Below are 25,862 nucleotides of genomic sequence, written 5' to 3'. Positions count from 1 at the left end.
CATAACCTTGCACAGCCTGGATTAGCACTTCGCACACCAAGGCATTTTAGTCACTAACCAACTTTGTTCCACATCCCCCGGAGCCAAGTGAAAGAAAGAAGAGGCCTTAATGTTAGAAAATGGAGCTGAGAGCAGTTTGAGAGAATTTTTAAAAATTCCTCTGAACTGTAGCCACTACATACTTCAGACTTTTCCAAAGAGTAATTGTTTATGAAGAGAGGATGGAAGCCAGGAGGCTTAAGGAACTGGGAAGGGAAGGAAAAGGTTGGTTTTTGAAACATCAGTGTCAAACCAGTGCTGAGGTCCGGTAAGGTTTTTCTGATTTGCATTTGGAAATGGGCAAAGCTGAAGCCAAATCTCCAAAGAAAACTAACTCAAAGACAAGACCTTTCTGTTCAGACATCAACTAAAATCAAATTGTACAAGTTATAACATGAATGAAGTTTGAAAACATTATGCTAGGCCCTGGCCATTTTGCTCAGTGGATAGAGTATCCGCCAGCGGATGAATGACCCGGGTTTGACTCCCAGTCAGGGCACACAAGAGAAGAAACCATCTGCTTCTCTCTCCTTCCTTCTCCCCCTTCTCTCCCTCTTTCCCACCTAGCCAGTGGCTTGATTGGCCTGGGTGTCAGCCTCAGGTGCTAAAAATAGCTCGACTGATTCAAACATCAACCCCAAACAGGGGTTGCCGGGTGGATCCCATTCAGGGAGTCTGTCTCACTACCTCCCATCCTCTCACTTAAAAAAACCCAAAGAATGGCCTGACCTCTGGTGGCACAGTGGGTAAAGCGTCAACCTGGAAACGCTGAGGTTGCCGGTTCAAAGCTCTGGGCTTGCCTGGTCAAGGCACATATGGGAGTTGATGCTTCCAGCTCCTCCCCCTTCTCTCTGTCTCTCTATCCTCTCTAAAAATAAATAAAAAATAAAATAAAATAAAAAAAAACCCAAAGAACCCTGGCCGGTTGGCTCAGTGGTAGAGCGTCGGCCTGGCATGCAGGAGTCCCAGGTTCAATTCCCGGCCAGGGCACACAGGAGAAGTGCCCATCTGCTTCTCCACCCCTCCCCCTCTCCTTCCTCTCTGTCTCTCTCTTCCCCTCTCACAGCCAAGGCTCCATTGGAGCAAAGTGGGCCCAGGCGCTGAGGATGGCTCCATGGCCTCTGCCTCAGGCGCTAGAATGGCTCTGGTTGCAACAGAGCGACGCCCCAGATGGGCAGAGCATCGCCCCCTGGTGGGCATGCCGGGTGGATCCCGGTCGGGCGCATGCGGGAGTCTGTCTGACTGCCTCCCCGTTTCCAACTTCAGAAAAATACAAAATAAAAAAAACAAGAAACAAAAAATGAAAACATTATGATAAGCAAATAAAGCCACACACAAAAGGCTACATACTATGTGATTCCATTTATATGGTATGTCCAGAATAGGCAAAATTATAGAGACAAAAAGTACATAGATTAAGGATTGTGAGGGGCTGGAACTGAGGAATGAGAGGAATGACTGCTATTGAGCAATTTGGGGCGGGGGGTAATGAGATCATTCTTGGATTAGCCCTGGCTAGATAGAGCATTGACCCAAAACAGAGGTTACAGGTATGATCCCTAGTCAGGGTGTGTGCAGAAAGAGATGTGTTCCTCTCTCTCTCTCTCTCTCTCCAATCATTACATAAATTTTTTTTTCATTTTCTGGGATTAGATAGTGATGAGTGCACAACTTTGTTGAGTATACTAAAACCACTAAATTGTACACTTTAGAAAAATAAAATAAATAATAAATGGATGAATTTGTTATTTGAATTAAATTTTAATTTCTAGTAATAGGGGAACATGAAGTTGCAGCCAGTACTTTTACTGCAGGAAGGAGGCCCTTTCTCATCAGAGCAGTGGTCCTTCATGTGTGGTAATGTAGAATCATCATCACTGGAAAATTACCAGAAATGTCCATTCTCAGGTTCTGTCCCAGACCCACAGAATTAGAAATTCTGCGGGAGGGGGCCCTATAATGTCTGTGTGTGTGTATGTGTTTGAATTGATTTTAGAGAGGATGGTAGAGAGAGACAGAAACATCGATTTATTCCTGAATATGTCCTGACCGGGGATCAAACCGCAACCTTTGGGTACTGGGGTGACACTCTGAGCTATCCAGCCAGATGTTTTAACTAGCCCTCCGGATGATCCTGATGGGTGCTTTATTAGAGCTATTACTCCAGAGTAGAGGAAATTTCTTGTGTAAAGGGCCAGAGTAAATATTTTATGTTTTGCATACTACAAACACTGGGTCTATGTCACATACTGTTTTTTTCCCCTTTTTATAACCCTTTAAAAGTGTAAAAACTATTCTTAGTTTCCAGGCACATAAAAACAGCAGACTTGGGCCCTTGAGCCACAGTTTGCCAACTCCTGCTGGGGGCAACACAGCTCCCATTCTGGGAGACCTCTGGCACAGACAGGTGGATACTTCCTTTGTAATAAGGGAAATGAACAGTGGGCTCTGGGCTTCAGACAGATAGGTTCCCCTTAAAATTAGAATACCCTCCTCCGTGCCAAGGCCAAAGTAAGTCCAGATCCTAATTTCCATCCAAGGGTTATTAACTCAGCCTGCAGACAGTTCATTGTGCTCTTTTAAGAAATTTATTCAATTCACAGTGGTACCCTTGAAATGGTCAGAAAATTCTACTAGACAAAACTCATACAGACACTGACCCCAGGTGTGCCACAACCGTCCTCCAGGGTGGTGAGAAGTCACCTGCAGCAGCCAGGCTGGGAAGGGCAAGTGGCTGTGCTTCGCTGTGTGTCCTTTAAGGATCTTTGGTGCTGGCTGATTTTCTCTTACAGGCGTCCAAATAAAACTTCCCTTTCCTAGCCAATACACACCAGTCTTTCTTTGCTGTTTAACCAAATGGCCGAGGCAGGGAGGCAGCCAGGAAATTATACCCCTCATAATGTGTGGTTAATGCTTACATACGTGTTTTTACTCCCAGTTAGTGGAATTATCTTTTAAACACAGAAGTAAACTCAGACATGATTTTCGAGGAGAACAGAGTGTCAACAGACAGGACTTGCAGCACCACGGAACTCTGCTGGCTCATACAATGGGTTTTCCTAGCACCTAGAACTCCCAGGTGCCTGATAAACTCCAGGTCAGCAGCAGATAAGTCCCCTGCTTCCTGTGGGTAAAGGTTCCCTAGCTTGAGAGCCAGCGCGGAGGGAAGAGGAAAGAGGAAAAGGCGTTTCTCTTTGTCCCAGGGGCTCTTCCTCACTCCTGGCCAGATCCAGAATCCCAAAGTTTTCCTAATTTTTCCAATTGGTTTGCTGAGTGCTTCCCACAGGTCCCAGCAACTGCTCCCTGAGGGGGACTCACTTCCTAGTCTTCAGAGAATGGGAGTTAGGGGGAGCAGATAGAAGATTTGGTCTTTTTCTCCTTATTCAGTTTCATTCCCTGGAGCCCAATAAACCAAGTGTCTGGTAGAAGCATAAGACCTCCTTGCGTCCCCACCCCCCAAATCCACCCTGGCCTCAGGCCCTGTTGGCAAAGAGGAATGAGGGCACAGGCAGCTAAGGAGGAGCTGGTGATTACGGGTATCAGCTTGTCCTCGCTGGGGGGAGGGCAGTTAGAGACCTTTATTGAAACAGACGTAAGGCACAAGTTCTCCATACTTGGCCTTGATGGTGTCCTGGAGCTCTGGTTCCAGACAGGAAACTGGCAGTTCACTGAGAACAGAGAAGGGGGTTAGGAGTTGCCACCTGGACAGCAGCAAATGACCTTCAGATGAAGTCCAACTCCCATGCCACCTCTCTACGAAGCCCTTCCTGATTTCTCCTTCAGAATTAGTAATAGCCCCTGTATACCACACTATGTTGTTTTTACCTCTACTCAGGCCTGACTTCTTTCTCCCTGGTGCTCAACTTCCATCTTCTCCACAAGATTACAACACAGTACTGGGAACACAGATGTCTAACAGATGACTACTGAGCTAAGAGTACCAAGGGGAGATCGGCAACTTCTCAGTATATATTCCAGCTGCACCTGGTCTCCTAGAACTAGTCCTTCACAGCACCTGATGCTCCCCTTCCCTGACAGGCAAGGACAGTGAAGAGCTTCCGGTCATCTACCCTCTGGCAAACACGAGCCAGACTAAGTATCTGTTCCCTTGTTCAGTTTCAAAGACCAGATCCAGCAGGGGGGAGTTATCTAACAATCACATCAGCAGGACAGTCTCTCGTTCCCCCTCTTCCCACCAAGGCAGCCCTTGCTCCACGGGGAGGGAGCAATTCATCCCCTTGGAGCTGTGTTCTGGTTTACCATTCATGTGGGGTAAAGAGGCCCAGATTTAGGCTGGTAGGCACTCATCCCTGGACAAATGCTGCCCTGCCTGCCCCTCCCTCTCTCCTTTGGGACAGAAAGCAGGTCAGAGAGAGCAGGGACAGGACAGGTGGTAAAATAAAGAATGAATAGCTGATACCATGTCTGTGGGAAGAGCGCACACGCCACCGGCACCATGAAGATGAGGCTGGAGAAAAGAAGAAATGATGGTGTTAGAGACATTTCCCCACAGGACCTCCCACAGGCCATTTCTGAGCCCCCAAGATGGGGAGAGATGTCCCTTTACCTGGCCTACCTTCCCGGCTGGACCCCAGCTCCTCTCCCTCCTATCCCTCTCGTGGTCTCCTGATGCCAGGACAGTCATTCTGGCACGGAATAAAATAAGCCCTCCTCCACTCCCAACCCCTTCCCCCTATGACCCCCGTTGTTCAAGCACATGAAGTCACTGGAGTGCAAGCAGCAACCCTAAAGCCCACATGCACTGCGGATGTGTAGGGAAAGCAGTGAGGGCGTGAAGCCAAAGGCCTAATCCTTTATTCTGAACATCTGGACTGCTGAAGAACAGGAAAGGGCAGGGTTTCTCAAACTTCAACGCACATACAAATAACTCCAGGGGCTTACAGAAACGCAATGGTGACTCAGTGGGTCTGGGGAAGGACTTGCGAGTCTATTTCTGACAAGGTTTCGGATGGTGCAGGTCCAGGACCATGTCTTACAGGATCTGAGAGTCTAACAGACCTGGGTTCATATCACAGCTTTGACACGTAAAAGTTGTGCAATCGGGGGCATGTTACTCCTGAGCCCACAGAAGGGACAAGAGTGCCTACCTCGCAGGGTTGCTGTGAGCATTCAGTGCGGGAACCTGGCAGCCAGCCTGTGGGAACTGCCCACTCAGGAATAACTCAATAGCAGAAGTATAGCACATCTGCCTGGGACCAATCTCAGCTCCAACATGATCAGCTAGACACTCTCAGTGGACTGCCATCATCCAAGCCTCAGTTTCTTTTGTAAAAGATGACCGACAGTATCTATACTTCCAGGGCAGGGGGAATTACCGTATTTCCCATGTATAAGACGCACCTTTCCCCCCAAAATTTGTGGTCTAAAACTGGGTGCATCTTTTTTTGTGTGTGACAGGGACAGAGAGAGGGTCAGATAGGAACAGACAGACAGGAACAGACAGAGAAGCATCAGTTCTTTGTTGCAGCACTTTAGTTGTTCATTGATTGCTTTCTCATATGTGCCTTAACCATGAGGTTACAGCAGACCGAGTAACCCCTTGCTCGAGCCAGCAACCTTGGGTCCAAGCTGGTGAGCCTTGCTCAAACCAGATGAGCCCGCGTTCAAGCTGGCGACCTTGGGGTTTTGAACCTGGGTCCTCCGCATCCCAGTCCGACACTCTATACACTGCGCCACTGCCTGGTCAGGAAAACTGGATGCATCTTATACAGCGGTTGCGGCATTTTAAATGCCATAGATGGAGCTGAGGACAAGGCAATGTATGAAGACAGTGATGCGTCATCAGACACAGATGAGGACAAGCTAATGGATGAGAGTTTTGACAGTGCTGAGGGGTTATATGAATTTTATGATGAATAAAACTTGAGTTCAATAACTTTATGTAATACGTTATTTTTCAAATATCGGCCCCAAATTAAGGTGCGCCTTATACATGGGGAAATACGGTAAGTGAATTATAGCTGTGAAGCATCAGCACAGAGGGCACACACGCAATTCATGTCAGTTATTGTTGCTGTCATTAGCCCTGGAGCCCTGAGAAGCATGATTAATGGCAGGACATGTCCAGTCAGTGGCAGGCACCAAACAACGCTGCCATGACATGTGGTGGTTTCCTCCTGTGCATGGCTGGGACACCTGACAGCCCAAGGCTATCTTGTCATTTTTGTCTCTTTGTTTATTTTATCTATTTATTTATTTTTCATTGATTGCTTTCTCATATGTGCCTTGACCGCGGGCCTTCAGCAGACTGAGTAACCCACTGCTTGAGCCAGTGACCTTGGGTCCAACCTGGTGAGCTTTTTGATCAAGCCAGATGAGCCCGCGCTCAAGCTGGCAACCTCAGGGTCTCGAACCTGGGTCCTCTGCATCCCAGTCCGATGCTCTATCCACTGCGCCACCATCTGGTCTATTTATTTATTTTTATTGAGATATACTGACATATAACAATGTACAAGTTTGTGTCACATAGTTATCATTATCATTTCTTTTTCATGGTGGGACTGTCTCATGATTTTTGCCTCTTCTCCAGACTTAAGGTTGAGGGAAGACCCTGGGACACAAGCACTCTGCTTCCCATATGGACATGTGCACAGAGCCTAGGTAGCCTGTCCCTTCAAAAAGATGAGGAGAGAGTTCTCCAGATGGGTCGCTGGCACTTTGGAAGTCAGGTGAAGGACTTTATGTTCTCCAACACAGGTGACACGGGAAGGCAGACCTTGGGTGCCTCAGCCACCCCAAAACCCAAACCAAGAAAACACATTACTCACAAGCACCCACACAGCATAACCTGCAATGGCGCATGCAGGACCTTGACTTTCTGCACAAAAACACACAAAAGAAAGACTCACATGGGGCTCACATACCTTAAAGTGAACCCCACGCCTCCGCCACCACTCCGCCGGCTAGAGACCCACGGGCACGACCTGCTGGCCCTGGGGAGAGGAGGGGCTCTCTCTGTCCCTGTGGACAAGGCCAAGCCGCCGGGCACAGTGTCAAAAGCGGCGGCCAGTGGGGACAGGTATGGCTCTACTTGAGAGAGATGAAGCTTGGTAGCTGGCGGGAAGGATGAGAGAATCAGGAGCTCCCAGGCGCAGATGCGGTCGGAGGACTGTGGGCAGGGAAGAGACAGAGGGAACCCCACTCACCTGCATGAAACGCAGTTTCTCCAGCTGTTCCATGATGACCGGCAGGAAGACTGAAAGAAACCAGGGAGAAGCTGGGGACCTGCGAGGCTCCCCCTAAGACCCCTTCCCGAAGTCGGACCAGGCACTGAGTGGTTTCCCCTCCTTCTCCAGAAGTTCCAGAAAACACTTTTCACTTGGGAGAAGAATGGAAGACTGTGGGAATCTTTGAAGACCGAGGGCAACAGGTTTTCATGCGATTGTGCAGCATGTCCTGGTTCCCTGCTGGAAGTAACCAGGCAGGGTTGTTTCCTTCCCACCGTCCCCGGCACCCGCACTGTATCCACACCTGGAAGGTACTTAAGGAATGTGTGCTGAATGAAAAGAACTTGAAATGTCTGTTTCATTGATGTTCCAGGTAGTACAGTGTGGTTCTCCCATGGCTTTCAGCACTCAAACAAACCAGTAGGAGAAGCTCCCGCCTCCCGCCCAAAAGCTGAGTGGCGCCGAGGCCCCCATCATGTGTTCCAGGGACCCCCAGGAAGGGAAGGCTTTCCCATCTTACGCATGCCAGGGGCTGCCATGGTGATCCGAGAAATAACCACTTGGGTGATGCCTATCGCTGCAGCTCTCTGAGGGCAGAAAAGAGCAAGTAGTCAGGAATGACTTTATCCAGTATTCACGGCTGGGTCAGGGTCAGGGCCAAGGTCATAAGCAAGTCTGAACTAGTAAAGGGGTAGGGATGGACCCTCCAGGGGCTAAGTGACTTCACCCAATTCTCACCCACTCAGCCAGACTTTTATGGCTTCAAGACCAAAAACGATGGAGAAAGAACATGAGAAATATACTAAAGAGAAATAGAGGGAAAACTGAGGGGAATGAGAGTGGGGTCAGGGAGACCTTATATGGAGCCCAGGCCCACTGTGAGCACTAAGGACAGGACAGGATATGAAAGGGGTCCCCTCCTCCCATGCAAAGGGAGGTCTCTGCTCACCCGGGAATGTCCAATCTCATTGTGATTCTCGTCCTTCACACAGATGCCCTCGATGAGTTCCCTAAACACAGACAGAAGTTGCTGGTCTCGGGAAAGGGGTGCTGGAAGTCTGCCAGCAATGTGACACACCAGGGACCAAGGCTAGGGCACTCTAGCTCTAAGAAGCCCCCCTGCAGCCTGGCCCTGTGACCTTCCTTCTGTACTCCAGTGAGTGGTATCTCTGAAGTGATCTAGGGCAGTGACTAAGAGAGCTAGTCCTGAGCCTAGACTGCCTAGGTTGAATCCTGAAACCACAGAGTAAGTGTCTGATCATGAGCAACTTCTCTAATCCTTCTAAACTCAGTTATCCTCATCTGCAAAGTGAGGTGAGACTAAAACAGGACAATGCCTGCAAAGTGCTTAGTCCAGTGCCTGACAGAGTGACCACACCACAAACAGTAGCTGCTCTGACTCTTATTCTCAGGCCAGTTCTTGACAGCATTCAATGGGCAAGGGAAAGAGGAGAGAAATAATGTGTGTGCACAACTACTCAGGCAGTACGCTCTTTCAGCAAGGGGAATGTGATACATTTCCATTTACTAGTGGTTCCAAGAGAATGTGGCTTGCAGAAATTGGTGATGATGATGAAGGTGATGACAAGAGTAGCAGTAACAGCTAACACTTATTTAGCATTTGTTACACTCTAGGTGCTATTTTTGAGGGCTTGATGTACATTACATCACTCAATTTTATAACAGAGGAACATCTATGCTTTCTCTAGTCAAAAAGTAAGAACTATGAGACACACAGGTTTCTCCTTTTACCTTTCTGGCTGCAAAGCTTAGAGCCGGGTGCCTGGAAAACATCTATCTACTCCTCTGGCTTCCTTCAAAGCTTCTTGGCTCTGTTCTATCTTTGGACACCTCGCTCTGCTACATTTCATTCTGTAAGCCATCCCCCGGGCTTTGGAAGTAAGCAGAGTTCACAGCTTAAATACAGTTGCAGTTGAAAGGACATGATTGAGTATAAAACCCCACAGGCTCACCCCATTCCCTCATCCCACACCGTCCAAAACCTGACTGCTACACACTCATCACAGACTAAGCCTAAGTCACCCACCACTCCTGTGGCCATCACTGTCGGAGCAGTCAATCCTCAGGGGCCCTCAGAGGCACAGCCCAGCAGCCCCGCCACACCCACCCCGGCCCCAAGAAGCCACCCATCGCCTTGGTTTCTTGCCTTGGGTCCCCTGCTGACCTCATGGCTTGTAAGGGGGGGGAGGGACCCCTGTACTCACTGCTGTCGCATCATTGGGATGTTGACACAGTTAGCAGCAGCCACAGCAGCAAAGGGCACCCAGCGGCTCACCAAGGGTGGAGCTTTCTGTTGGGAGAAGGAACAATCGGAGCTGTTCAGGTTCACTACAAGATGGCAATGGAATTTGAAGAACTATAAAACAAGAAATCAGATCTCGCTATTGCCACACATCCAGACATCCATCTGGGAACCCAAACTCCTTCAAAGGCCAAAGAAAGACCAACCTGGGAACAGCCATGCTAAATTTCCCACTACTTGGCTGGGCTCTGGTTATATCTGAATTCACCCAGACTGGGGAAATGCCTACTTCTCCCTAGGACTCTGCTGCCCCCTAGTGGCCACCATGCCCACAGCAGCCCCAGACAGTACCTTTGTCAACATGTTCATGCTCACAGCAGTAGCCACGGCAGTGGTTGTGGCTGAGATGTAGGAAAGGGCCATCTGCCTAGTGGAGGAGAGAGATGCTTGGGAGTGGGGGAGTCCTTTGGGCTGAGGGCCAGACCATGGCTTGAGTGAGAAAGTCTGGAAATGAGATTTCATGCCTGAGAAGCTCATGGGATCTGTCCCCAGTGTCATCTTGAGATTGCTCCCCAATTCACCATGCTCCAGCCCCCTGGACCTCCTTTCTGTACTTTTTTTTTAATTCAACAAATATTTATTGAGTGCCTATTATGTGCTAGATATTGTTCCAGGTAGGTACTTCCTTTCTGTACTTTAAATATGGCAAGTTTTTTCCTACTTCAGGACCTCTGCACACTGCTGTCCCTCTCAGGGTCTTCTTCCCTGGGGTTTCATAGCTAAATCCTTATCCTCAGAGCTCAGCTGAACTGTCAGCTCTACAGGACTCTCCTGACCAGTGTATCTACAGACACCTCTCTGTTGTTCTCTATCTTGTCACCTGTGTATTTCCTTACCGGCAACAGTCACAATCTGAGACTGTTTTCTTTTTTTTTTTTTTTTTTTACAGAGGCAGAGATAGACAGGGACAGACAGACAGGAACGGAGAGAGATGAGAAGCATCAATCATCAGTTTCTCGTTGTGCGCGTTGTGACTTCTTAGTTGTCCATTGATTGCTTTCTCACATGTGCCTTGACCGTGGGCCTTCAGCAGACCGAGTAACCCCCTGCTGGAGCCAGCGACCTTGGGTCCAAGCTGGTGAGCTCTTTGCTCAAGCCAGATGAGCCCGCGCTCAAGCTGGCGACCTCGGGGTCTCGAACCTGGGTCCTTCCGCATCCCAGTCTGACACTCTATCCACTGCGCCACCACCTGGTCAGGCTGAGACTGTTTTCTTAGAGGACCTTAAGTTCCACAAGAAGAGGGACTACCCGTCTTACTTAAACATATATCCCCAGCACCTAGAACCATGCCAGGCATACAATACACACCCAAGAACGATTTTTAGAATGAATGTAGAAGAAATATATTTATTTTAATTATTATTATTATTATTTTTTTGTATTTTTCTGAAGCTGGAAACCGGGAGGCAGTCAGACAGACTCCCGCATGCGCCCCACCGGGATCCACCCGGCACGCCCACCAGAGGGCGACGCTCCGCCCATCGGGGAATCGCTCTGCGGCAACCAGAGCCATTCTAGTGCCTGAGGCAGAGGACACAGAGCCATCCCCAGCGCCTGGGCCATCTTTGCTCCAATGGAGCCCTGGCTGCAGGAGGGGAAGAGAGAGACAAGAGAGGAAGGAGAGGGGAAGGGGTGCAGAAGCAGATGGGCGCCTCTCCTGTGTGCCCTGGCCAGGAATCGAACCCGGGACTCCCGCACGCCAGGCCAACGCTCTACTATTTTAATTATTTTTATTGATTGATTTTAGAGAGAGAAACTAAGCAAGACTATTATTCTCAGGCCAGTTCTTGACAGCATTTAATGGGCAAGGGGGAGAAAGATGAAGGGGGAGGGGAGAGAGAAAGAAAGAAAAACATCGACCCATTGTTCTACCATCCATGCATTCACTGGCTAACCCTTGTATGTGCCCTGACCGGGGATCGAACCCACAACCTTGGCATATCAGGACAATGCTTCAACCAACTGGGCTACCCGGCCAGGGCTCTTTATTTTTATTTTAAAATTTTTTATTTATTGATTTGAGAGAAAGAGTGAGAGAAACACTGATTTGTTGTTCCACTTATTTTTGCATTCATTGGTTGACTCTTGTATGTGCCCTGACCAGAGATTGAACCGACAGCCTTGGCCTTTAAGGATGACACTGGAACCTACTGAGCTACCCAGCTAGGGCAGAAGAAATATCTCTAAAATGAACAAATTTTCAGCTGGTCGAGGAAGAAGACACTCTACTAATCAGCCTAAGAAAACACTTCCCAACCCTGAAAAGGGAGCGTTGGTCACCTGTCCAGTGTGAGCCCTGCCCAGGGAGGAATGACAGTATGAGAACCCTTTCAAAGGTAAAACCCTGGAGGCAAAAGGACAGCTCGCTCCTCCAGACCCGCGTGGACAGCCCGGGGTTCGGGTCTCCTACCTGACCGACATGGGGGAAGCCGCATTCCTGTTGGTGTAGTTGACTAAGGCATTGAAGGACTGGTTCACCCACTGCCAGAAGACGACCGCTCGCATGGTCCTACCAGTAAACAAGGCCCGGAGAGGAGAGCAGAGTGGATGCTAGGGTTCGGTACACACAGGTCAAACCACATTCCCAGCCGACCCCCCCTTTCCCATGTTTTATGCATCCTGGCTTTTGCAGTATCACCCCTCCTCCTGAAATACGAACACATACACACACACACACACACTCACACTCACACTCTGTTCCCTGTATGGCTAAATCCTGCCCTGTTGAAAAGTCACTTCCTCCTCGGAACCTTTTTGACCCTTCCTTTGCCTTCCTGAGATAGTCATTCCACGCTCCCAGCTCCTACAACCCCGCATTCTCTCCTCAACCAACACTTAGCAAGCTGGACTGCCAATGTTTTTTTCTTGGTCTCTTCAACAAAACTGGGAGCTCTTTGAGGGGAGGGACTAAAGTCTTTATATTTCTAACAGCTGGGGCCCAAGGCGCAGCTCAATAACTGGACGAAGAATGCATGGGGGGTGTGGGGAGAGGGAAGAGGAAAGAGAGGAGGAGCCATACACCCAGCGGCTACCAAGTTTATTCTCTCCTCAACCGAGCTGAAACGGTCTTCCTATTTGTTTTTCCTAGGACATTACATTATAAAAATGCATTAAATTATTATTGAACATAAGCACTTAAAATTTTTTTTTTATTCATTGATTTGAGAGAGAAAAAAAACACTGATTTGTTATTCCACTTATTTATGCACTCATTGGGGTTTTTTTTGTTGTTTTTTTGGTATTTTTCTGAAGTTGGAAACGGGGAGAGACAGTCAGACAGACTTCCGCATGCGCCTGACTGGGATCCACCCGGCACGCCCACCAGGGGGCGATGCTCTGCCCATCTGGGCTGTTGCTCTGTTGCAACCAGAGTCATTCTAGCACCTGAGGCAGAGGCCACAGAGCCATCCTCAGTGCCCGGGGCCAACTTTGCTCCAATGGAGCCTTGGCTGCGGGAGGGGAAGAGAGAGACAGAGAGGAAGGAGAGGGGGAGGGGTGGAGAAGCAGATGGGCGCTTCTCCTGTGTGCCCTGGCCGGGAATTGAACCCGGGACTCCTGCACGCCAGGCCAACGCTCTATCACTGAGCCAACCAGCCAGGGCCTCATTGGTTAATTCTTGTATGTGCCCTGACCATGATCAAACTGCAACACTGGTGCACTGGGCCAATGCTCTAACCAACTGAGCTACTCAGCCAGGCTATAAGCACTTTTTACTTATATATTTATTTACTTTTAATTAATTAGTTAATTTTAGAGAGAGTAGAAGGGAGAAAGAGACAGAAACATTGATCTGTTTCTGTATGTACCCTGACCGGGGATCGAACCTGTAACCCTTGCATATCAGGATGATGCTCCAACCAATGAAGCAAGCCATCCGGCCAGGGCTAGATGCACTTTTTAAAGAGGACATCAGGATATTTATCATTGAGAGCTCTAGAGAGACTGCCTCAGTTAAAATCCAGGTACCAATACTTCCTGGCTGTATGAACTTGGACAAGTTATATAACCTCTCTAGAACCTCAGTTCATGTATAAAATGGAGATGGTAATAGTGCCTCTCAGTAGGTCTGCTGAGAAAATTAAATGAGATAACATATAGAAAGAATTTAGCACATTGCCTAGTTTCAATAAAGATGGTTATTATTATTACAACATGGGTCCCTGCTTAACAGACCCGAATGGCTACCCCTCCCATTGCCTAGTTCCCGGGTCCCACCTGTAGAACTGGAGCATGAAGCCTGTGATGATCATGCCGCCAGGAACCTGGAAGGACATCCGTCCAATGACATTCATCTTCTCTCCAGTGTCAGGGTGGAAGGCTGAATCATACAGCTTCTTAGCATACAGCAGCTGCTCCACATGGGTGCCTGGGGGCACGACCCCCATCCTGTCACCCAGACAACAGGCAGAGTTACCTCCCTGGCGCCCCACCCCAAGTCATCCTGCTCTAATTTCTCCCTCCTTCCTGAGATCTCTGCCTATCCCCTCATCTTCAGTGTCCACCTCCTCCCTAGGGGACTCGTCGCTGTTGCCCCAGGGCCTCCAGCCACTTCCCCTAGCCCCTCACCTGCTCTTCTCCACCATCACTTTGGCCCAGTCCAGCTCCTGCTCCGATACCAGGATGGTGCGGGGGTCCGTGATATTAAAGAAGTGCTTCACCCGCCCCAGGAAAGTACTCTGGTCCCAACGAGGGGCATCTATGTCAAAGCCAGACTGGCCAGCCTCCATCTTGCTCACACACAAAACTGTGGACTTAAGGAATACAGGAAAAATGAGGACTCTCCCCCAAATCAAAGCTTGCCCCGAGGTCCTGAGCACCTCCCACTGTGGTAGAATGCCTGCCTTCACCAGCCACCACCATCATCTAACTCGGGAAGGCCTCAGAGAATAGTCACTAGACTGAGCAGCTGGGCACCAACACATGTTGGCCAGCCCCGTTCTTTTTCTTTTCTTTTTATTTATTGATTTTAATTTATTATGTTTACATAGATTCTAGTGTTGCCCCATGGCCAGCCCAGTTCTTGATCATGCTGCGGGGAGACTGGGAAAAGGGACAACACAGTGGCTGTTCCTGGGAAACTGAGTCTCACTGGGGCACAAGAGCCCACCGCTGGAAGGGTATATATAACATGCACGACAACAGTAACACAGGAGCTGATCAAAGGGGCTCCCCAGAACGGGTGGAAGGTGAGTGAGTCGATAGGTTTATCTGAAGGAGGCAGAAGGCACGGGATCACATTAAAGGCAGAAACTATTACAGATAGAAGTGGACATGAAGGTGTCCCGACCACTTCCATCATTTCAGAGTCTCTGTGTAGGCACGGGATCACATTAAAGGCAGAAACTATTACAGATAGAAGTGGACATGAAGGTGTCCCGACCACTTCCATCATTTCAGAGTCTCTGTGTGTGTGCACGTCGGCCCGGTGAGATTCTGGGCTGCAGCTGTGAGTGAGGCGCCATGCCTGCCCTCAAGGAATTTCAGAATAGGAGGAAACAGACAAGTAAATCAGCAAGGACAGCAGAGTGAACAATGCGGTTGACAGACCTGGGCGCAGTGGAAAGCCAGAGAAGAGGCCCCGAAGACTGAGATGACCATATTTCCCAGTTTGCCTGCGGCTGCTGGCCTGAGGTCATTATTAATAGCAGCCCCTTTAATCCCAAATATCCCAATTTGGGTGACAAATTATAGTCATCTTATCTAAAACAGATGAGGGATTCTGAACACACTTTGTTAGTATGAGAAATACACAATGTTTTGAAGGATGTGTAGAAGTTAAGATAGATGGGAGAGCAGTATTCCAGGCAAAAAGAAGAGCCAGCCTGACCTATGGTGGCGTAGTGGATAAAGTGTCAACCTGGAAATGCTGAGGTTGCCGGTTCAAAACCCTGGGCTTGCCTGGTCAAGGCACATGTGGGAGTTGATGCTTTCTGCTCCTCCCCCCTTCTCTCTCTCTCTCTCTCCCCTCTCTATAATGAATAAATAAAATCTTATAAAAAAAAAAAAAAAAAAAGAAGAGCCAGTATTCAGAGCACACGGTGTGTGTGTGTGTGTGTGTGTGGTGATGCTAACAGCTCATACTTACTGAGATCCTACTCTAGGCTAGACTCTTCGCTTAGTGCCTGACATGCATTTTCTGAATTCATCTTCACCATAACCTTGTAAGATAGATCCCCATTTTATGGATGAGAAAGCCAAGGCATAGATAAGTAACTTTACCAAGTCACATAAGCATTAGACAGTAGCAGAGTCAGGATTTTAATTCAGTTTGATTTACTCCAGAACTCTCGTCTATAAGGTTCTGTAATCCATGCCTTGAAATGCTCAGGCAGGTTTGAGATGTAAGGAGCTTGGACATTGTCGCTCCTGTGCTCACAACAAGGAAAAAAGCTGAACAAACTAAAAATCAACAACTCTCCTTAGACCCATCAAAGAATTGAGGTCACAGGGCAAACCACCCCCCACACACACCTGAAGAGACAAGCAGAAACAGAGAAACACCATTCATTGGGAGCAGAAGCCTACTGCTGGGGCAACTGCCATTGGAAAACCTAAACTATAATTGACAAACAGCTAGAAGCTCAGTGTGGACAAGTGTGGACTCACTCTTGGGAGGTGCGGGGTACACTTTTGTGAGTTTTACCTCCAAGAGCCCACTAGGTTCTAAAGGTGAACATCAAAAATATCCTCTAGTCCTTCTGGCAGGGACAGGGGAAAATAGCCACTTTTATTTATTTTATTTTTAATTTTTTCCCATTGATTTGAGAGCTGGGAAAGAAAAGAAAGAGAGTAATATCAACTCATTGTTCCACCCAATTGTTCCATCTAGTTGTGTACTCATTGATTGCCTCTTGTACATGCCCTGACTGGGGATTGAACTCTCAACGTCAGTGCACTGGAAGTTTTGTCCGCTGAGCCAACCAACCAGGGCAAAAATAGCCATTTTAAAGCACATCCAGAGCCCCTCTGTTTCCCTCTCCTTCCTTCCTTCCCTTCCTTCCCTTCCCTTCCCTCCTTCCCTCCTTCCTTCCTTCCTTCCTTTCTCCCTTCCTCCCTCCCTCCCTCCCTCCCTCCCTCCCTCCTTCCCTCCCTCGTTTCTTCCTTCCTTCCTTTCTCTCTCTCTTTCTCTTTTACCATCTTTCTTTATATTTTAGAGAAGGAGGGGACAGACAGGGACAGACAGACAGGAAGGGCAAGAGATGAGAAGCATCAACTCATAGTTGTGGCACCTTAGTTCTTCATTGATTGCTTTCTTATACGTGTCTTGACTGGGGGTTTGGAGGGTGCTACAGCTGAGCCAGTGACCCCTTGCTCAAGCCAGGGACCTTGGGTTCAAGCCAGCAACTTTGGGCTTCAAGCCAGCAACCTTTGGGCTTAAGCCAGTGATCATGGGTTCATGTCTATGATCCCATACTCAAGCCGGAGACAATGCGCTCAAGCTGGTGAACCACGCTCAAGCCGGATGAGCCCGCAACTCAAGCCGGCTACCTCAGAGTAGTTTCAAACCAGAGTCCTCAGCATCCCAAGACGATGCCCTATCCTACTACACCACCACCTGGTCAAGCCTTCTTTATTTATTTCTATTGATTGATTTTTAGAGAGAGAGAGGAAAGGACAGAGAAACACTGATTTGTTGTTCCATTTATCTATGTATTCATCGGCTGCTGCCTGTATGTGCCCTGACCAGAGATTGAACCCATAACCTAGGGACATCAGGTCGATGCTCCAAACAACTGAACCACCTGGCCAGAGTGCTCTGTTTTTCTTAACAAAGTTTGCCCTCAAAGGAAACTGTTCTACCAGAACCTAAGTGACTTGGGAGAAGGAAAATATCCAACCCCGGCCCCTTCTGGCCTTCCTAGCTCAACTTAAGGGAGTGAGGGGAGACTAAGAAGCACTTGTGAAGGCCCAGGGCTGCAGGCACACTCAGACGGAGACCCAAGCTTAGGTCTACAGAACTGCAAGTCTCAGACCTTGTTAAAGAAGACCTTCTAGAAACCCAAAAACAACAGGGGAGACTAAACCAAGGACTCCAGAGGAAATTGTAGCCTTTGACACCTCCAGCTTCAGGAGATAGGAAACACAACATAACTGCTTGCCGGATAAACACAAAACCTCATAAACCTCATAATGGCTTTCAGCAAAAAAAACTACAAAGCATATTAAAAGACACCCCTCCCCCCAAATAAAAACATAGTCTGTAAAAAACAGAACAAGCATCAGAAGCAGATGACAAAAGTTTGGGGAATTATTAGACTGGGAACTTCAAATAACTACAATTCATACGCTAAGGATTCTAATAGGGAAGTGGACTACATGCAGAAACAGATGGATAATGTAAGCAGAAGCATGGAAACTAAGAAAGAATCAAAAGGAAATGTTAAAAATCAAAAATACTGTAACAGAAATTAAGAATGCCTTTGATGTAGACTGGACATGGCTGAGAAAAGAATCAGTGAACTTGAAAAAGTGTCAGTAGCCTGACCAGGCGGTGGTGCAGTGGATGGAGCGTCGGACTGGGACGCAGAAGACCTGGGTTCGAGACCCCAAGGTCGCCAGCTTGAGCGTGGGCTCATCTGGTTTGAGCAAAAATTACCAGCTTGAGCCCAAGGTCGCTAGCCCAAGCAAGGGGTTGCTCGGTCTGCTGAAGGCCCATGGTCAAGGCACATATGAGAGAGCAATCAATGAACAACTAAGGTGTTGCAATGCACGACGAAAAACTAATGATTGATGCTTCTCGTCTCTCCGTTCCTGTCTGTCTGTCCCTGTCTATCCCTCACTCTGACTCTCTCTGTCTCTGTAAAAAAAAAAAAAAAAAAAGTGTCAGTAGAAAATTCCCAAACTGAAAACTAAAGAGAAATTTTTAAAAAGAATAGAATAGCCTGACCAGGCAGTGGCGCAGTGGATAGAACGTCGGCCTGGGATGCTGAGGACCCACGTTCAAAACCCCAAGGTTGCTGGCTTGAGCACAGGCTCACTAGCTTGAGCACAGTGTCACTGGCTTGAGCATGGGATACATGACCCCATGGTCGCTGGCTTGAGCAAGGGGTCTCTGGCTCGGTTGGAGCTCCAGGTCAAGGCATATATAAGAAAGCAATCAGTGAACAACTAAGGTGCTGAAGAACTGATGCTTCTCATCTCTCTCCCTTCCTGTCTGTGTCTATCCGTATCTGTCCCCACTCGCTAAATAAATAAAAGCAAATGCATTTCTAAGCCCTTAAAACTTCTTAAAAAAGGGAGAGAGAGAGAAATAAAGACTTTTGTGTGTGTGTGAGAGAGAGAGAGAGAGATAGATAGGGACAGACAGACAGGAAGGGAGAGAGATGGGAAGCATCAATTCTCTGTGCGTCACCTCAGTTCATTGATTGCTTTCTCATATGTGCCTTGACCGGGGGCTATAGCAGACCGAGTACCTTGCTAAAGCCAGCGACCTCGGGTTCAAGCTGGTGAGCTGTGCTCAAACCAGATGAGCCCATGCTCAAGCCAGCGACCTTGGGGTTTCAAATCTAGGTCCTCTGCGTCCCAGTCTGATGCTCCATCCACTGGGCCACCGCCTGGTCAGTCAGAAATAAACACTTTTTAAGACAAAATTGAAAGAATTTGTCACCAACACACCTGAGTTGCAAGATGTTAGTAGTTCAGAGAGAAAGAAAATGATATAGGAAATAAACTCTGACTTACATAAAGAGTGTCAGAGAAAGAATAAATAAAATCTTTATTTTTCTTATTCTCATTTTTTTTGTGACAGAGACAGAGAGAGGGGGACAGATAGGGACAGACAGACAGGAAGGGAGATGAGAAGAATCAGTTCTTTATTGTGGCACCTCAGTTATTCATTGATTGCTTCCTCATATGTGCTTTGATCAGAGGCCTTCAGCAGACCAAGTGACCCCTTGCTCAAGTTGGTGAGCCTTATTCAAACCAGATAAGCCTGTGCTCAAGCCAGCGACCTCTGGATTTCGAACCTGGGTCCTCCGCGTCCCAGTCCAATGCTCTATTTACTGCACCACTGCCTAGTCAGGCTTATTCTCATTCTTTTTTTTTTTTCTTATTCTCATTCTTAACAGTTAACAGATAACAGTTTATTCAAAATAATAATAGCAACAATATATTCCATGACTACAGCTGTGGATACCTGAAATGAATGATAGCAGTGATAAAATGGATGGAATGGAGGATCTGGAAATGCTCTGTTGTAAGGCACTTGCACTACCAGTGCAGTGGTATAAAGCTATTTGAAAATAGACTTGGATTAGTTGTAAATGCATATTGCATATTCTAGGGCAAGCACTTCAAAAGAAGTATAATCAATACCCTAAGAAAGGAAAGAGATTGGAATCATACAAAAAACTAAGGCTTTGGAACTTTTGCCTAAAAATTTCAGGAAGCCATTAAAAGATTTATAGGTGGCCCTGGCCGGTTGGCTCAGCGGTAGAGCGTTGGCCTGGCGTACTGGGGACCCGGGTTCGATTCCCAGCCAGGGCACATAGGAGAGGCGCCCATTTGCTTCTCCACTCCCCTCCCCTCCTTCCTCTCTGTCTTTCTCTTCCCCTCCCGCAGCCAAGGCTCCATTGGAGCAAGGATGGCCGGGGCGCTAGAGTGGCTCTAGTCACGGCAGAGCGAGGCCCAGGAGGGGCAGAGCATCACCCCCTGGTGGGCAGAGCGTAGCCCCTGGTGGGCGTGTCGGGTAGATCCCGGTCGGGCGCATGCGGGAGTCTGTCTGACTGTCTCTCCCCGTTTCCAGCTTCAAAAAAAAAAAAAAAAAAAAGATTTATAGGTGAGTGACAAGATCAGATGTGTAGTTTATAAAGATTGCTCTGGGCAATTATGTGAGATCAATATGGTGTAGGAGGGCCTCATGGGGGGCAAAGAAACCAACTAACTGCAAGGGAACCTGAATAACCCAGGCAAGAAGTGGGGCTCAAATGAATCCAGATACACTGAACAGGCAGGAGGGCCCAACAGGAGAGAACCTTTTAAAGCAGCAGAATCCAAGGATTTGCTAAGTGATTGGGTAAAGCAGAAATACTGTGAGTTGGGGGTAAACCAGAGAAGCAGAATCAGCAAGACATATATATAACATGGCATTGATAAAAAATTGACTTAGGTCCTGGCTGGTTGGCTCAGTGGTAGAGCGTCGGCCTGGTGTGCAGGAGTCCTGGGTTCGATTGCCGGCCAGGGCACACAGGAGAAGCGCCCATCTGCTTCTCCATCCCTCCCCCTCTCCTTCCTCTCTGTCTTTCTCTTCCCCTCCCGCAGCCGAGGCTCTATTGGAGCAAAAAGATGGCCCGGGCGCTGGGGATGGCTCCTTGGCCTCTGCCTCAGGCGCTAGAGTGGCTCTGGTCGCGACAGAGCGATGCCCCGGATGGGCAGCGCATCGCCCCCTGGTGGGCGTGCCAGGTGGATCCCGGTCGGGTGCATGCAGAAGTCTGTCTGACTGCCTCCCCGTTTCCAGCTTCAGAAAAAAAAAAAAAATTTTTGACTTAGTACAAGGAATTAACTAATTGGTTTATGTAATTGTGGGCGTTGACCAAGTAAGCATGAGGCCAACAGAGGAGGCAGACAGGAAGAGGAAAAGGGGAATAATGCAGGCCCAGCTGTGCCTAGCCCCCTTTTGAAAACCTATGTATGTATGTATGTATGTATTTTAAAGAAAGGGGAAGACAGAAGCATCAATTCGTTGTTCCATGTAGTTGTGCATCCACTGATTACTTCTCATCCATGCCTTGACCAGGGATTGAACCTGCAACCCTGGACTGGAGCCAGCAACCCCATCACTCCAGGTCAATGCTCTATCCACTGTACCACAACCAGTCAGACCCTCACCCTTTTTAAAAGGGATTCCATCTGATTAAGTCAGGCCACCCAGGATAATCTCCCTTTTGATTAACTCAAAGCCATTAGGGGCTTTAATTACATTTGCAAAATCCCTTCACCACAGTCCCTAAATTAGTGTCCCTGGAATAACTGGGAGGTGTGTGGCTGCTACAAAAAGGCTGCTTCTCCCTCATGGCCCACTGCAAACATGCCAGAGAGAGTGCGGGTCCTGGGGAGTTTTCTTTGGCTGAGTCAAGGTGCCTCATCACAAATATCTAGAGCAGGGGTTCCCAAACTACGGCCCACAGGGCTGCATGAGGCCCACTGAGGCCATATATCCGGCCCCCGCCACACTTCCAGAAGGGGCACCTCTTTCACTGGTGGTCAGTGAGAGGAGCAGAGTTCCCATTGAAATACAGGCCAGTTTGTTGATTTAAATTTACTTGTTCTTTATTTTAAATATTGTTTTTGTTCCTGTTTTGTTTTTTTACTTTAAAATAAGATGTGCAGTGTGCATAGGGATTTGTTCATAGTTTTTTTTATAGTCCGGCCCTCCAACGGTTTGAGGGACAGTGAACTGGCCCCCTGTGTAAAAAGTTTGGGGATCCCTGATCTAGAGTGACATCTAGAGTTTCTAATTCAAGCAATAATGTGCTGAGACAGAGAATATAGAAAAACATTGGAAAGTCCTCTGCCTGTCACAACAGAAGCTCTTCTACCATGAAGGGGTAATCATTTGCTAAATTATGCAAGGAGTTTTGCCTTCATTACTGAAGTCAGGATAGTAACTGGCCGGTCCTTGTCTTTTGTAAAAAATAAAGCTACCGCCCCCCAAAGTCTATGTCCAGAACATCTCCCTCACATCAATGCCCCCACAATGGGCACAGTTCTGTGACTACTTCAAGGCAAACTCAGCCCTTCTGTTCCATACTCCTATAGTATAATAAATATATAAACCAACACCATAGTCACCTATTATCAAGTATTATGTACTGTACATAATTGTATGGGCTATACGTTTTTTAAAGATTTTATTTATTTTAGAGAGAGAGAAGTGAAGGAGGAGCGGGAAGTATCAATTTATAGTAGTTGCTTCTCGTATGTACCTTGACTGGGCAAGCCCAGGGCTTCAAACCAGCGACCTCAGCATTCCAGATGGACGCTTTGTCCACTGTGCCACCACAGGTCAGGCATGTACATGCTATACTGTGTGTGTGTGTGTGTGTGTGTGTGTGTGTGTGTGTGTGTGTGACAGAGAGAGATACAGACAGACTGGAAGGGAAAGAAATGAGAAGCATCAGTTCTTTGTTGCAGCACCTTAGTTGTTCACTGATTGATTTCTCGTATGTGCCTTCACTGGGGGGCTACAGCAGACCGAGTGACCCCTTGCTCAAGCCAGAGACCTTGGGTCCAAGCCGATGAGCCTTGCTCAAACCAGATGAGCCCACACTCAAGCTGGCAACCTCAAGGTTTAGAACCTGGGTCCTCCGCGTTCCAGTACTACGCTCTATCCACTGCGCCACCGCCTAGTCAGGCTACATGCTATACTTTTACATGACTGGCAGCACAGTAGATTTGTTTACACCAGCATCACCACAAACATGAGAGTAATATTCTATGTTAGGACAGCTACAAGGTCACTAGGCAGTAGACATTTTTCAGCTTCATTATATATATATATTTTTTGGAGAGAGAGAGAGGACGGGAGAGAGAAGCATTCATTTGCTGTTCCACTTAGTTATGTAGTCATTAGTCGCTTCCCATATGTGCCCTGACCAGGAATCAAACCTGCAACCTTGGTGTTTTGAGGAACAACACTCGAATTGATTGAGCTAACCAGCCAGGGCCAACTTCATTATGTTTTTATGGGATCATTATCATGTATATGTTGAGTGATACTTAACATGACTACAATAACTGAGCCCTATATAGCACTTCCTAGGTGACAGGCTATGTTCTATAAACCTGACATATAATAATTCATATAATACTCACATTATAAGTCATATAATCCTTATCTAACCAGTGAGGTTGGTAAGAGGCACACACGCATGTGCAATCCAGGGGTACCAGCTCTGCCCACACCTATCAGCTCTTTAAAAGTTCTGGGTTTATATTGCAAATAAAGACCACGCTGTTCTCCCTACCTGGACAAAACAGTAATGTTTAAAAGCACTTACTAAAGAATCAGACAGAACTTGGTTCAAGTCCCCACTCTATATTGCCTAAAATAAATTTCTAGGGTTATGAGAATGAAATGAAGTCTTGTACAAAAAGCATTTCATTAGGAAAAATATGAATTCCAAGAGGGCATATTTTGTGCACTGCTGTGTCTCCAGAGTCTAGAATAGGACCTGGCTCCTTGTAGTAATAACTATTCTTTCTGTCCTCTGCAGGTGGAGGGGGTGGGAGGTAACATGTTCCAACTCACCCAGAATCCCTCTCGCTCTTACTTGCCTGTAAGTGCAGGGCCGTTTTTTGCCTCCTTGGTCAGAAGCCGTACCTCCCAGTCCAACGTAATTTACCAAAACCCTGCCATCCCAGAATGCCTTTCACCAGCGCTGTTCAGGACTCAGGGCTCAGAGCAAGCGCCTGGGCTGCTTCTTAACTGGGACAGGCAGCCTCCCTCCACTTGGACTCCTACATCCCAGATTTTATTTTACTTTATTTTATTTGTTGACTGATTTAAGAGAGAGAGAGAGAGAGAGAGAGAGAGAGGAAGGGAAAGAGGGAGGGGGAGCGTGAGAAAGAGGGAGAGATAAATTTGTTGTCTCATTTATGCCTCCATTGTTTGACTCTTGTATGTGCCCTGCCTGACCCGGGATCAAACCCGCAACATTGGCAAATCAGACCGATGCTCTACCAACTGAACCACCCGCCAGGGTTTCCATCCTGGGCGAGCCCCCATCCCTCAGACTTACAGAGGAGAGGTCCAGAGGCAGACCCTGGCCACTCCTCTCGCAACTTGGCTTCAACAGGTGGAAGCCCAGTCCGCGGCGCAGCCTTGGGCAGAGTCAGCACAGACATACAAGCTCCAACGGCCCCAGAGGGGCAGAGCATCGCCCCACAGGGGGCTTGCCAGGTGGATCCCAGTCGGGGCGCATGCGGGAGTCTGTCTCTCTGCCTCCTTGCCTCTCAATATAAAAAAAAAGAAAAGAAAGAAATACAAGCTCGATCCCAGAGCGTTAGAATTGGAGGTAGATGTGCCGGGCGGCTTCCTCCTAAGACCACTTACCTGGTCCTGGGAAGAGTGCACAGAGAAAAAAGCCAGGAGATGCAGCCCACGCTGAAAGCCTGGCCCGCTAGCACAGCAGGACTCCGCCCGGAACCTCCCCTCGCCCCGCCTCGACGCCCTCCTTTATGGCCAATCACAGGCTCAGTGGCCCGGCAGCCACGTGGGCGAGTCTTCATTCTTGATTCTCAACCTGCCAGCAGCTGCCCCCAGCGGCTCTAGCCTGCTGCCTGCGCAGTGGGCGGATACCTTGGCGCGCTTGCGCATTTGGGGGAAAGCGGAGCTGGTCCCCGCCCCGTTCTGCGGCTTAGCTCCTCCGCGGTGCGTGCCAGGAACGTCAGGGGCGGTGCCGCAGAAGTTGCCCCTGGTAACGGGGGGTGACAGAAGGAGGAGGAGTAAGAGGAGGAGGAGGGACTCGTTGGGAGGATGGTGAGTGTGGGGACCTTGAGCCCCTTCTGAGCCGGTCGGTTACCCCTCGGCTTGTCCCAAACCTAGGGCGGGGCACTGCGCTTAAAGCCAAAGAGGGAATGGGATGGTGCTCAACTTGCTGTCTGGATCCTGGATTGGTTTCGGGGGGCGTCGAGGAGCCCCGAGGGTGTGGGCCCTGGAGGGAGACCTGGGCCTTAGGAGGAAGGCGGAGCTCGCATTGGGTCCCGAGCAAGGGGAAGGGGCTGGAAGGGTGCGTGGATGTCTCCGGTGGGTGCCGGGGCTCCATTACTCTGGGGACAGGGATGAGGGCGGACCCGAGGCGCTGCGAGTAATAGTCTCCGCATGAAGGTTTAGATCTCCCCAGGAAATCGGCCTCCCCACGCCGCAAGAAAGTGGGGTCCGTCTTGGTCGGGGCGGAATCGGGTAGCAGGGCCAGCGTTACTGAGTTTGAGGTCGCCCTAGCGGTACGGCAGGAGATGGTAGCGCTCCTCTTCTTAGAGTTGTGTACGGGCGTCTGGGGGGGGGGGGGGATGTAAATCCCAGGATACAAAAGAGATGCCGCTTGAAATATATGCCTAGTGAATTTTACGCATCCTGAATGTGTGCGTGGAGAGCATGCTTCTGCAGTCCTGGGTTCTTTATTTGCAGAGTTTTATGCAAGGTGTGGTTGTAGGTGATGACCGATCTTCCATTCATTACTTAATCCATGTTAATGGAGGCAAACTTGCTGCCCGGTTCCTGGTGTTTTCTTCAGAACCTGTTGCAGCCTTCTTTTGCGTATGACTACAACAGAACCAAAAAGTCTTAATCTCAGTTTAGAGGCTCCAAACTAAAA

The 25,862-nt window shown here is 48.5% G+C and overlaps 2 protein-coding genes across 2 annotated transcripts in view; one reads left to right on the top strand and one right to left on the bottom strand.

The window, feature by feature from the left end:
* Positions 1–2,608: 2,608 nt before the first annotated feature.
* SFXN2 (sideroflexin 2) lies at positions 2,609–24,695 on the bottom strand. Its single transcript, XM_066240299.1, has 12 exons — positions 24,602–24,695; positions 14,116–14,300; positions 13,765–13,935; positions 11,960–12,058; positions 9,841–9,916; positions 9,452–9,537; positions 8,176–8,236; positions 7,747–7,813; positions 7,206–7,255; positions 6,828–6,877; positions 4,460–4,507; positions 2,609–3,707 (listed from the first exon to the last, which is right to left on the bottom strand). The coding sequence occupies exons 2-12, from the start codon at positions 14,274–14,276 to the stop codon at positions 3,608–3,610; spliced, it is 969 nt and encodes a 322-aa protein (XP_066096396.1). The 5' UTR covers positions 14,277–14,300; positions 24,602–24,695; the 3' UTR covers positions 2,609–3,607.
* A 166-nt stretch (positions 24,696–24,861) lies between these two features.
* The window catches only part of ARL3 (ADP ribosylation factor like GTPase 3), a 44,039-nt gene continuing 43,038 nt past the window's right edge, over positions 24,862–25,862 (top strand). The window contains exon 1 of the mRNA XM_066240026.1: positions 24,862–25,027. Within this exon, the coding sequence (XP_066096123.1) occupies positions 25,025–25,027 (3 nt within the window). The 5' untranslated portion in view covers positions 24,862–25,024. The remainder of the gene's footprint in view (positions 25,028–25,862) is intronic.

The sequence above is a fragment of the Saccopteryx bilineata genome, chromosome 7 (assembly GCF_036850765.1).
Source record: "Saccopteryx bilineata isolate mSacBil1 chromosome 7, mSacBil1_pri_phased_curated, whole genome shotgun sequence".
Lineage (NCBI taxonomy): Eukaryota > Metazoa > Chordata > Mammalia > Chiroptera > Emballonuridae > Saccopteryx > Saccopteryx bilineata.
The sequence above is the reverse complement of the archived record's forward strand: the minus strand, read 5'-3'. Positions and strand labels throughout refer to the sequence as shown.